This window comes from Fundulus heteroclitus, unplaced genomic scaffold, assembly GCF_011125445.2.
Source record: "Fundulus heteroclitus isolate FHET01 unplaced genomic scaffold, MU-UCD_Fhet_4.1 scaffold_39, whole genome shotgun sequence".
NCBI classification, from domain to species: domain Eukaryota; kingdom Metazoa; phylum Chordata; class Actinopteri; order Cyprinodontiformes; family Fundulidae; genus Fundulus; species Fundulus heteroclitus.
The window spans coordinates 94091-107483 of record NW_023396803.1 but is presented as its reverse complement, the minus strand read 5'-3'; the positions used below and the strand labels follow the sequence as shown (position 1 = coordinate 107483).

Genomic DNA, 13393 nt, shown 5'->3' with positions numbered 1-13393 from the left:
AACCAAGGGAAGAGGAGAGACTGCTTCGATGAAGCTGCCGCAATGCCGAATCCCCCAGGAGCCGCGGGGGAGAACCCCTGGGCTCCGCCGGCAGCCAGCTATGCTGAAGTGGAACGGGCCATGGGCCCCAGGGACCCGAGGCCCTAGGGGCGCCCCGCCCCCCGGCGGGAGCCCCGACCGAGAAGCAGCCGCCAGGAATGAGCCGGCACCCACCCAGGCATCCACCCCCAAACCCAAGGACCACTGCCCACACCAAGGCGCCAGCCAGCGGAGGGGGGCGGGACGGGGTGTGGGGGTTGGTTCTCCACATAGCGGAGACTTGAGATGATGAAATTACTTTAGTTACACGCTCCAAATATTCAGATATACAAACATATATATATATATATATATATATATATATATATATATATATATATATATATATATATATATATATATATATATATATATATTAGTGCTGTCAAACGATAAGAAATTTTAATCGCATAATGTCGATAGTTAACTCGAGATTAATCGCATATTTTATCCTTTTATTTCTGAAAGTGTAATAGCCTGTTTGGGCATTTTAATGTGCAATTTTGCAATAAATGACACTAATAAAATACATGCTTGTACAAAACATATTTTTATGTTATTTTTCAAGCACTTTTCAGAATTGGAATGAAAACATCCTGGTGCCAAATGTTAAACTCTGGACTATAATGGCTAAATGACTAATCATGATGCCCTGATGTTTACACAATGTGTAAATAAATTTGTAAATAAATACCTGTTTTCATGCAGATATATATTTTTTTTGCCTCTTAAACAAAGCTAGACATGGTATTATGCATAAACATATAAATTAATAAAAATTGTACATTTCAATAAAGTCATAAGTTTTGTTCATTTCTTCACTCGCTCTCACACACATCTAATTCTAAGCTTTCACACCAACAACAATACAGGTCACTCCAGTCTTACACTTTGCTTGCAACTGGGCAGGAGCTTAATACCCTGAATGAGACTGTTTAGGAACTGTTTAGTAACTCCAGGTCCTTAGTTTGGCAACGTGATTCAGCCTTAGTTTGTCAAATACAGAGAAAACAAATTAATAAGCATTAAAGTACGGTTTATGGGTTGGGTTTCTGCAATTTTATCAACGTGTAAAAGCTCATCTTCAGAACCAATGTCTGATAAAATGGTGATCTGCACCATGTAATCTACTTTCAGCAGTTATCACCGGTTATTGCACCGTAAACTGCAGAAAATACGTGCAGAGTTGCTCTGTCTGCCTTTACTACCGTCGGCTCCTATGGCGGAGGGATATTTCAGCTGGATACAAAGTGTGGGCAGTGCAGGCAGGTCTCTTAATAACCGCTGTTTCGTCACTTATTTTAGAGCCCAAATAAGCGATTTCACTTTCAGAAACCTGCCCAAAAAAACCCGCAACCCGTGACTCATGAAATTTAGAAGCGCTTTTAGAAAAAAGAAGGCCAAAGTCGCATGTGTCCGAGGGTAAAAGAAACCCTTCGGGGCGGGTCTGTTTTGCTACAGTCTCTAGCACTCTTGAAACTACGGAAAGCGCCAAGGGTAAAAGAAACACAGTCCGGGGAGCGCGGCGGGGGAAAAACATTAGGGAACAGTGTGTGTGTTTTAACGCGCGGCGATAAAAAAATTGTCGGCGTAATAATGGGTTTGCGTTAACGCCGTTACTAACGTGTTTAACTGACAGCACTAATATATATATATATATATATATATATATATATATATATATATATATATATATATATATATATATATATATATATATACACACGTATAACTATAGATCAAAAATAAAGTGATAGTGACGTTGTGCAAGAACAGTGCAAAGAATGAATAAATGTCAATTACGGGGGGGGGGGGTGTCTGAATCACTGAGGGAGGCGTTGTAAAGATTTATGACCACAGGCAGGAATTATTTCCTGTGGCGCTCTGTGGTGTATCTGGGTAAGAGGAGTCTTCTACTGAAGGACCTCCTCTGCTGGGCCAGCGTGTCGTGGAGAGGGTGTGAGACATTGTCTAAGATGGACTGGAGCTTGGACAGCATCCTACTCTCTGCCACGGTCGTCAGAGTGTCCAGCTCCTTCCCCACGACATCACCGGCCCTCCTGATCAGTTTGTTTAGTCTGTTGTTGTCAGCAACCCTCAGCCCACTGCCCCAACATGTGACAGCAAAGAAGATCGTACTGGCAACAACAGACTCATAAAACATCATCCGCATCGTTCCACAGATGTTAAAGGACCTCAGCCTCCTCAGGATAAAGAGTCTGCTTTGGCCCTTTTTGTAGACCGCCTCAGTGTTTCTAGTCCAGTCCAGCTTATTGTTAAAGTACACTCCCAGGTACTTGTACTCCTCCACAGTGTCTACAGGGACCCCCTGGATGGAAACAGCGGTCACAGGTGTTTTTACCCTCCTCAGATCCACAATTAGCTCCTTAGTCTTTGTCACGTTGAGCTGCAGATGGTTCAGCTCACTCCAAGTGACAAAGTTTCCCACCACCATTCTATATTCACTCTTATCACCCTTTTCAATGCAGCCAACTATTGCTGAGTCATCAGAAAACCTCTGAAGGTGGCAGGACTCAGTGCAATAGTTGAAGTCTGAGGTGAAAAGGGTGAAGAGGAAGGGAGAGAGGACAGTCCCCTTAGGGGCCCCAGTGTTGCTGACCACCCTGTCAGACACACAGTTCTGTAGGCGTACATACTGTGGTCTGCCCAACAGGTCATCAACAATCCAGGACACGATGGGGGCCTCCACCTGCATCGCAGTCATCTTCTCACCTAGTAGAGCCGGACAGATGATGTTGAAGGCACTGGAGAAATCAAAGAACATGATTCTAACAGTGCTCGCTGGCTTGTCCAGATGAGTGTAGACTCTGTTCAGCAGGAAGATGATGCTGTCCTCAACTCCCAGGAGGGGCTGGTAGGCAAACCGTAGTGGATCAGTGAAGGGCCTGACCATGGGCCTTAGCTGCTCCAGGACTAGCCTCTCAAATGTCTTTATGATATGAGACGTCAGTGCCACCAGTCTGTAGTCCTGAGGGCCACTAGGATGTGGCGTCTTTGGCACAGGAACGAGGCAGGACGTCTTTCACAGCACGGGGACTCTCTGGAGGTGCAGGCTCATGCTGAAGACTTTGCTAAGTACACCACACAGCTGATAGGCACAAGCTTTGAGCACCCTGGGGAATACACTATTGGGGCCTGCAGCTTTGCCGGAGTGGAGTCTGGTCAACGGTCTTCTCACCAGCTCCACTGCCGCCGCCGCCTCGCCAAGCCGCAGCCGCCTTGCCAAGCCGCTGCTGCGGCCACCGCCTCGCCAGTTTTATTATTATTATTATTATTATTATTTTTATTTTTTTTTATGTTGGCGAGATGCTACCGCCACCGCCTCGCCAAGCCGCGGCCGCCGCCTCGCCAAGCCGCAGCCGCCGCATCGCCGCCGCGGTAGCGTCTTGCCAACATAAAAAAAAACAATTATAATAATAATAATAATAATAAAACTCGATATGCTTGCATGTTTATTTGACGTTAACACGCGGTTCTTTGTTGTTGCTTTCGCGCGTGCATATAGTGAATAGCAGGGCAAAAACAAATGGAGTTCTCGCCGTAAAGGAGACTTCTGTGTGTGCGGGCCGAGGGCTCTTGCAATTGCAAGTGCGGTATTTCCCCCACAGACCCCCAGGGCGGCCGAGAAAACCTTTGTTCGACCTGAAATGACTCATTTAATCATCCAAAACGGTATGGAACACATTAATTAACTGAAAAATGTTGCATAGTATGCCTTTAAAGAGAAGATGGCGCCTTGCGATCAAAGAAGTAAAAGCTATCACTTCCAACTCTGTTGCAGAGTATTGACTATACTGCTCTGGGAGACCAAATATACCAGTATAAGCCGAAGTGTCAATAGCTTTTAAAAGTATAATAGATACAGTGGGAAAAAAAATTTGCCTGAAATTTGTGAGGGCTGAGCAGGTGAAAAACATATGAGCTAGATTGCAGGGTGAGTTTCTACATCGGTTGCAAACATCTGCCATATCTGGGAAGATCTGTGCAAGCCTAGTTTTTGAATAATGACATCTGAATATCACTTTGAACTGTATCAAAGTCAGACGGGCACATATAGAAGTTTTATGAATAGTTGTCAAAGCTGTCTCCCACCAGTGATCATCAAAAACCAGCCCCAGTTCATCCTCCCAAGCTCTCCTAATGTTTGTAGTTGGGGAGAAATCAAATGACTGAATCGAGTTATATACCTTTGATATTAACAACCTTTGCAAGGGATTAAGTTGTACAAATTCACCCCACGATTGTTCTGGTAACAGGTAAGGGAAATTAGGAAATAAGGATTTCGCACAAGCCCTTATCTGGAGCTATCTAAATAAATGAGAGGGTGGGAGAGCCATTTCAGAAGCCAAATCAGTGAAAGAGCAAAACAATCCTTCCCTATAAAGATCCTTGAAACATTTTAGTCCCTTATCATGCCACAGGGAGAAGGTTGGGTCGCTAAGAGCGGGTTTAAACATTGGGTTTTTTAAAAGTGGAGTTAGGACTATGGGATCTGTAAATTTAAAATGTTTCCTAAATTGAAACCATATATTTAAAGTTATTTAATGTTTATTAAATAAACCTCTGTCTGTTAAGTATTGTCTGGTGAGGTTCAGCTCTTAAGCTGATATCAAGACAATGGTTGAAAGGGATAAATTTTAGCACTAGCGAACAGCAAAACCTGCACACACATAGAACAAAGGAGTGACAACTTCTTTTCAAGTCCAAGAATTTAATAACAAAAATAAAATGAACATCCAGAGAACATCAATATGTAATGCTGTTTATCCGAATTAACACAATATTTTGATTAACAAATCCTCTCTACTAGGCTAGTGAAATTTAACTAAACTTCTAAGCAAAATGAAAATAAAAAGAAACTAAGCTAAGGAACTATTTACATGCAAAACAAACAAAAGACAAAACAGAAGTGGTTAGTCATAATCAGAATACTTCAGTGAATCCTTGTTCACTGAAGATCTGATTCCAAAAAGCATGGAATGGAGTTAAAAAAAACATTTGGCATGTGTTCCAACCCATTCACAATGCAAAGCCCAAGTTAACCAGAACAATATTTTGAGTAAATAATATTCTGAAGACTGATTTGCTCAGTAAAATCATTTAAACTTATGACTGCCGATCTTATTAATGCGATCCTACCTCCGTGCGCTAGGGGTCGCTGCAGCGATCGTCGCTAACCTGGTTAAAGTCTATAGTTATCAAAATTATATTGAAAACCGGCATTAATCTACCATATTGATGCGGGAATAAGGCTCATAACACCATCGAAGGATGGCGGAGCAGAACAGTTGCGCTTTATGCTTTAAAACAAACTCCTTTTGAAATGTCCGAAACCGGATGATAGCAAGGCTAATAGCAGTTTGGCTAGCGGGCGTACGGCACTAACAAATAAAGGCTTTAGCTTTATTTTTAGTCATAATGAGTGGGCTGGATAACGTAAACATTAATGTCCCATCAATGTATGAAACCCTTGTGGAGATAACCTTCCTGTTAAAACCATAAAATATACTCAAATGATATTAGCAGTTCCATAAACGGAAGGCTGGCATGAGCTATTTCGTTAGCCCTTGGTAGTAAGTATCATGTGTCCAACGGTTTACAAAGCATTCCCCAATAAACCTTTTAACTTCCCCCTCAGCTCGCTGCCCAAACCTGTCCTTTGTCTCGTGTCAGTTCTGTCCAGTTTGGCCATTCACGGAAGGAGCGTTGACGGAGGGAAGCTGTTGACTTGTTGTTGGCGGGCTAGCGTTAGCTCTGCCATGAGCTAACAGCGTGGTTAGGGTCGGAGGCCTGGTCTGAGCACGTTCTCTGACCCGGTTGCAGTCCGATTTGAGCAGGGTTTTTTCCTCAGAATTCCACAGCTTTCAGTTCCATCTGGGTTTGCTTCCCAGTACAGGCTGAGAAGAAATACAACAGAGCTGTTTCCCATGCAGGATCTTTGCTCCTGCTACCGCTGATGATGTTAAACAGCAGACTTAGCTTTGTATTTTGTGTGTTGTTTATCCGGATTCAGTCAGGTCCTCTGCTGAAGCCGGCAGACGACATTAGCAGACCCTGGATCAAGCATGGCTGGTCCAGGCACCTTCCCTCAGCTGCTGGCTTGTGTGTCGGTCAAGGCCGACCAGGCCCTCATGGTCCAGGCCTTCTTTTTCTGCTCCAGGGAGGGGTGGTCTGAGAGAGCTGCTGTAGAGGTCTGCCGAAGTGAAGAGGGCTCTTTGTCTGTGGGAGGAAGGTGTTATAGCAAGAGAGAACCCCTGCTGGGAAGAAGGGCTGTCCAAACTTTGAGGGTCTCATGTTGCAGCCAGAGTAGAAATCCTTTGTTACCCCCCCCCCCTCCATACTACATGTTCAGAATTTAATCTGAGATCAATTATTCATCATAGCATAATTATAGCATAACACACATTAGACTGCACTCCCGGTACTCAGGTTGGCTCTGCGTTAGCACGGTTAGCTCGTCCATCTTGTTGCTAAGGGACTGCACGTTTCCCATAACGACAGAGGGGAGACGCTGCTTAAATCTTCTTTCAATAAGCCCTTCCCGTCTTGACCCTCGACCCTAAATGGTAAATGGTAAATGGCTTGTACTTGTATAGCGCTTTAACTAGTCTTGACGACCTCCAAAGCGCTTCACACTACAGTTCAGTCATTCACCCATTCACACTCACATTCACACCCTGACGGTAGTGAGCTATGTTAGTAGCTACAGCTGCCCTGGGGCAGGCTGACAGAGGCGAGGCTGCCATGCACTGGCGCCACTGGGCCCTCTGACCACCGCCAGCAGGCAATGCGGGTGAACAAAGGCAGTGTGTCCCGGCGGGAGCTGCATGATTAAAAACAACACGAAAAAAGCACGAAAACTCTCTGAAAACGACCTTGTTGGAGAGGACAATACTTCACAGAGTTACCGTGAAAAAACAAGAGCAATCAAAAAAGATAAAAGAAAGAAAGTTAAAAAAGCAATCTGGAGCGATGTAACGGCAGCATGCAGCTTTCGCGCATGCACACTTGGGAGAGGGAGCGGTTCAGACCCGAACCTGACAAGTAAAAAAAAAAAAAAAAAAGAACACACACAGTTTCATTCACAGCTTCCCACCCTAGTGCCCCACTCACAACACTGAGACTCTGTACACATATTCACACATAACGCTCACATCCAATAATCCCAGGTCCGGGCACCAGCACGGCAAAGATGTACCAGGCCCCCGGTCACCCCTGAAATCCAGATGGATGGCGTCACCACCAAAATCCTACCTACCTGCTACGGTCCCCCCCCCCCCCCCCCCCCCATCCCATACCCGGACCAGACGACCCCCGGCACAAGCCACCCAGGGGATCAGGCCAACATGACCGGTACGGGCCACCAAACCAGAACCCCCCCCAAATACATCAAAATAGACTAAAAAATTCTAAGCAACACTCAGACCGGGCATAATCACTATTTGTTACAGTCTCTTGACATTGCTGCGGTCACCCCAGGTTGTTTTACTGAATAATGTGGTGTTTCTTTTGTAGACTTCTGTAGGAGTAAAAAGACTCATGAAATCATTATTGTATTTTACCAAATTTAATCTAAAAGGCAGAGGGATGTTTCGGTTCCAGTACTGGATTCTCACACAATGCCAGTCTCTGTAGTCACATAATCTCTAACATTACTTTAGTGGAAATCTTGTTACTTTGTGAATCCAAGCTTTCCAGCTCAGTCAAGTAGAAAAGCGACATTTGTTACAGAGCCTGGTGACTCTTGAGCCTTGAACTTCTATTCTGAAGCTGAATATGTTTCGCTTCCCATCCAGGAAGCTTTCTCAATTAAAAATGTCTGGAATAGTGGGGAGTTAAAAGCTATATAGACCTGCCGGCGAGGCCTCGTTAGAGCTTTGATCCGCATGTAGATTCACCCCTCACAATGATCAGTTCCAGGTGAATCTACATGCAAATATAGGCTCTAACGAGGCCTGTGTTGGGTTCTTCTAATGTCCCCCCCACCCACCCCACCCCCACCTTACTCAGCTTCAGGCACTGATTCAGGAAGCAGATCCAGGAGGCGACTATCGGATCGATAGGGCACTTAATGAGGCATGCGAATCTGTCATCCAGACGGCCTGCAAACACATCCGCAATGGAGACCCCATGTAAGTCGTTTTTAGTGTTTTTTCTTAACAGTATTATTTATTTTCTGTGCTTTTTGCAGTGTTGGAATGCAGCCATTTTTTATGTGATATTCTTAGAAATAGTTTATCCACTGAATCAGTTTGCATGGTAATACAGGGATTCAACAGTTTTCTAAACTAACCTTGGTAAAAATTCAGAAAACTGATTGTTTACATAAATCTTATTCTGCTCTAGAACATTGTACAGCTGCTGAAATATAGCCAAGCAATGTTTTGCCCCTTGAAAAAAGGTGGATCAGCAGTAACTATACAGTATTAGTTCTCCTTTTGCAGGATCCTATCTTGTCTGATGGAGCATCTGTACACTGAGAAGATGGTTGAGGACTGTGAACATAGGCTGCTGGAGCTCCAGTACTTCATTGCCAGAGATTGGAAGTAAGCTTAGTGGCCACTGAAACTCTTAAAGTTTAAAACAGTAAATTATACATTAGTCCCTTTTCCATTACAAGCCCCAGGATTTTAAGCCCCAGGCTTTGATTTCCTGGGAGAACACATTGATGTGGCACGGGTGGGGTTGTGAAGACGAGACTGATCAGTCTGCTCATAAGTTTGCTTCACGGAGTGAAAATCTTTGCCTCAGTTATGGGGAGAATAACTAGGATGATTTTTAAATACAATATCGCAGACTTTTGATCGCAGCAACATAACTTTTTATAGGTTATAGCATTGTTTTTCAACCTTTTTTGAGCCAGGGCACACCTTTATGTTGAAAAAAAGCATGCACACCACCAACCAAAAAGTTACAAATTGACACTCTGTAGCCAAGTAATACAGTACATACAATGACAATACTCTCAATGTATTTATACTCAGTGTGAAACCTGGGGCTGTATAGATGAACACAAAACTGATATCCTGGCAGGAATTAAAGGAAGACACACACAAATCTCTCACATCTCTGTCTGTTTCTGATTTTAGTTTTTATAGAAGTCAGCCTTGAAAAGCTCAACTCACACAAATAGTTATGGAAAATGGGAGCAACATCAAAATAGCTTTGTTGGCCAGAATGGGGAACTCCTTGGCAGAATCTAACCAAAAAAGTTAGATCAGGATAATTTTTATAGAGTAATATTGTAAAAAAAAAAAAAAAGACAGATTCCCTTACCAATAAGACTCACGTTATAAACATTTATTTCTGAGTCTATATTTCTGAGTCTGTAAGAAAACTGACAAGCTCAGAAGGCTCGGATCATCCAATCAGAATACTAGAAATGCACATGTTACGTTTATATTATGCCGGATAGTCTGCAATCATCTAGCGTTGGTTCTCCCAGCTATCTCAGTGAAGGATCGATGTGAATTTCTCTGTTTGATAAATGAACAGTATTGGAGAGCCTTTATCTGTAATTTTATGTATGAAATTAAATTACATCTAGTTTATATAAAATTTATTTCCTAGTGTTTGTTTATGCTAATTTTTCTGTTTCATTTAGAATAGAACAAAGCATTTTTTAATCGGGATTGATTGCATAATGTCGATAGCTATCTCAAGATTAATCTCTAATTAATTGCATATTTTATCCTTTTATTTCTGAAAGTGTAAAAGCCGATTTGGACATTTAATATAAATACCCGTTTTCATGCCGAAATATCTTTTTGTCTCTTAAACAAAGATAGACATGGTATTACACATCCATCCATCCATCCATTTTCCAAACCGCTTAATCCCTCATGGGGTTGCGGGGGTTGCTGGTGCCTATCTCCAGCGTTCACTGGGCGAGAGGCGGGGTACACCCTGGACAGGTCGCCAGTCTGTCGCAGGGCAACACAGAGAGACAAACAGACTGCTGCAAGGCAAGAAGGTCCAGCGCTACCCACTGTGCCACTGTGAAGCCCGGTATTACACATATATATCTAAATTAATACTAATTTTACCTTTCAGTAAAGTCACAAATTTTATTGTTAATTTTTCACACATCTAATTCTGAGCTTTCACACCAACAACAATAATTTCTTTGTATATTTTTGCATGCAGTCTATATCCACATTCAAACAGTTTTTTTTTTTTTTTATAGCCTGCAAAAGGTTTTAAATTTCCAGGTCATTCCACAGTCTCACACTTTGCTTGCAACTGGGGCGGGAGCTTAATACCCTTGAAAGAGAATGTTTAGCACAGCTTGCATGTGCTGAAACTATAACTCCAGGGTACTTCATTTGGCAATGTGATTCAGCCTTATATCTTAGAATCACCTGGAAATTTAAAACCTTTTTCCAGGCTTAAAAAAAACTGTGTGTATGAACATAGATATAAACAGCATGCAAAAATATACAACGTAATTATTGTTGTTGGTGTGAAAGCTCAGGATTAGATGTCTGTGAGTGAAAAAATTACAATAAAACTTGTGACTTTATTGAAATATAAAATTAGTATTAATTTATATGTATATGAGTAATACCATGTCTATCTTTGGTGAGGTGAAAATATATTTCACCTTTATTTACACATTTTGTAAACGTCAGGGCGTCATGATTAGCGATTTAGCCATTATTGGCCAGAGTTTAACATTTTATGGCACCAGGATGTTTTCGTTCCAATTCTGAAAAGTGCTTGAAAATAAAAAAATATATATTTTTTTTGTACAAGCATCTTTTTTACTAGTGTCATTTATTGCAAAATTGCATATTAAAATGCCCAAATAAGGTTTTACACTTTCAGAAATAATAAGATAAAATATGCGTTTAATCTTGAGTTAACTATTGACAGTATGCGATTCATCGCAATTAAAATTTTTAATTGTTTGACAATTGAAAATGATAATGGTCGCAGAAGTAAGAGGTGAACCAAAGGAGTGCTGTACCGGAGATGCCGATGGACTGAAAACGGTGGAAAAGGATGGTGTGGGTCCTTGTATCAGAAGCGGCAGGGAGGTCAAGGAGAAAGAGGATGTATATGGAAGCGAGTCAGCAGCGCGGAGGAGGTCATTGGTGACTTTGAGCAGGGCAGTTTCTGTGCTGTGGTGGGTGCAGAATCCAGACTGTGAAGTTTTAAACACTTGACAGGTGTGAAGATGTTGGTTGAGATGGGTCTGAAGTTGTCAAGGTGATTAGGATTGAGGCCAGTTTTTTTTCAGGAGGGGTGTAATAGGGGCAAATTTCAGCGGGGATGTGACAGAACGTGTGATAAGTGTTTGATATGAGTCATGAGATGGACTAAGGTGAAAATTAAGGTTTTCAGGAGGGAGACGGAATGGGGTCAAGATGACAGCATGAGAATTTCATGGTTATGAGAAGATTGGTAGTGTCTGAGAGGGACAGGGGAGAGAAAGAAGTAAAGCTGAGGGATGTAAGAGGGGAAACTGTAGGTACCAGTGGAGAAATGGAAGAGGTGGATGTCAGGAAGCTGTGAATGGTTTGGAGTTTTGTATGAAAAGATGTTAGGAAGTTATTGCACTTTTCTATTGTGAATGTGGGGGTAATGTTATCATGGGGTTTGGTGAGTTTTGTAAATGTAGAAAACAGAGTATGGGGGTTTGAGGAATTGGAAAGTGTATGTGTATGTATATGTGTGTCTATATGTGTATGTGTATATGTGTGTGTAATAATAATTATAATATCATTTTAACCAGTAAAACCACAGTTGTATTCATGATGCAGTACTGTTTTTCAGGCTGGACCCAATTCTGTACAAGAAATGTCAAGGGGATGCTGCCCGACTCTGCCACACTCATGGCTGGAATGAAACCAGTGAGGTGATCCCAGCTGGTGCCATTTTCTCCTGCCTGTATCGCCATGCTTATCGCTCAGTGGAGCAAGGAAGAAGGGTGTGTATCCTGTCTTACTGATTTTACCTTTACAGTCATCTTTATTCCAAACTACACAACCCACCCCAGAGTTAGAGTAGACCTTTAGATACTTCTACTTCAGAGTTGTCTAAAGCAGCTTATATTTTAATGAATTTTCAATTTGTTTCCTTTGATCAGCACCTTTATTATCCAGAAGGAAACCTTGGCTAATAGAGAGTATGTTTTCGTATTTCTGGAAACTATATATATGTCCGCAATGGAAGACGTGTTGGTGGGATTAAGGAGGTCTTTAAAGTATTCCGCCCACCGAAACACGACGTCCTGAGTCGAGGTCAACAGCACACCATCCCACTGTAAACAGTGTTGGTACTGCACTGCTTCCCCCTCCTGAGACGCCGGATAGTGGACCAGAATCGCTTCGAAGCCGTACGGAAGTCTTTCTCCATGGCCTCTCCGAACTCTTCCCACACCGGAGTTTTTGCCTCAGCGACCAGCCAAGCCGCCTGCCGCTTCGGCTGCCGGTACACATCAGCTGCTTCTGGAGTCTCACAGGCCAAAAAAGCCCGGTAGGACTCCTTCTTCAGCTTGACGGCTTCCCTCACCGCTGGTGTCCACCAGCGGGTTCGAGGGTTGCCGCCGCGACATGCACCGACAACCTTGCGGCCACAGCTCCAACTAGCCACCTCAACAATAGAGGCACGGAACATGGTCCATTCAGACTCAATGTCCCCCGCCTCCCTCGGTACGTGTTTAAAGTTCTCCCGGAGGTGGGAGTTAAAGCTCCGTCTCACAGGGGACTCCCAGCAAACGTTCCCACAGACTCCCACAGACGTTCCCAGCAAACCCTCACAGTACGTTTGGGCGTGCCCGGTCGGACCGGCTTCCTCCCCCGCCATTGGAGCCAACTCACCACCAGGTAGTGGTCGGTGGAGAGCTCCGCCCCTCTCTTCACCCGAGTGTCCAAGACATGCGGCCGCAGATCAGATAAAACGACAACAAAGTCGATAATTGAACTGCGACCTAGGGTGTCCTGGTGCCAAGAGCACATATGGACACCCTTATGCTTGAACATGGTGTTTGTGATGGACAATCCATGACGAGCACAGAAGTCCAACAACAAAACACCACTCGAGTTCAGATAAGGTGGGCCATTCCTCCCAACCACGCCCCTCCAGGTCCCACTGTCAATGCCCACGTGAGCGTTGAAGTCCCCCAGCAAAAAGAGGGAGTCCCCAGGAGGGGCACTCTCCAGTACCCCTTCCAAGGACTCCAAAAAGGGTGGGTAATACACTGGAGTGCTAATCACCGTCTGTTTGAACGAGTCGCTTTGAAGCCACCAGCCGCCATATTGGTACTCCCTATTTCCCCCCAGTAACTAGG

The 13393-nt window shown here is 43.5% G+C and overlaps 1 protein-coding gene across 1 annotated transcript in view; it reads left to right on the top strand.

The window, feature by feature from the left end:
- Positions 1-13393, top strand: part of LOC105923080 (Golgi apparatus protein 1-like) — a gene marked incomplete at its 3' end in the record, with an annotated part of 52340 nt that overhangs the window by 28837 nt on the left and 10110 nt on the right. The window contains 3 exon segments of the mRNA XM_036130875.1: positions 8110-8231; positions 8544-8645; positions 11878-12031. Of these exon segments, the coding sequence (XP_035986768.1) occupies positions 8110-8231; positions 8544-8645; positions 11878-12031 (378 nt within the window).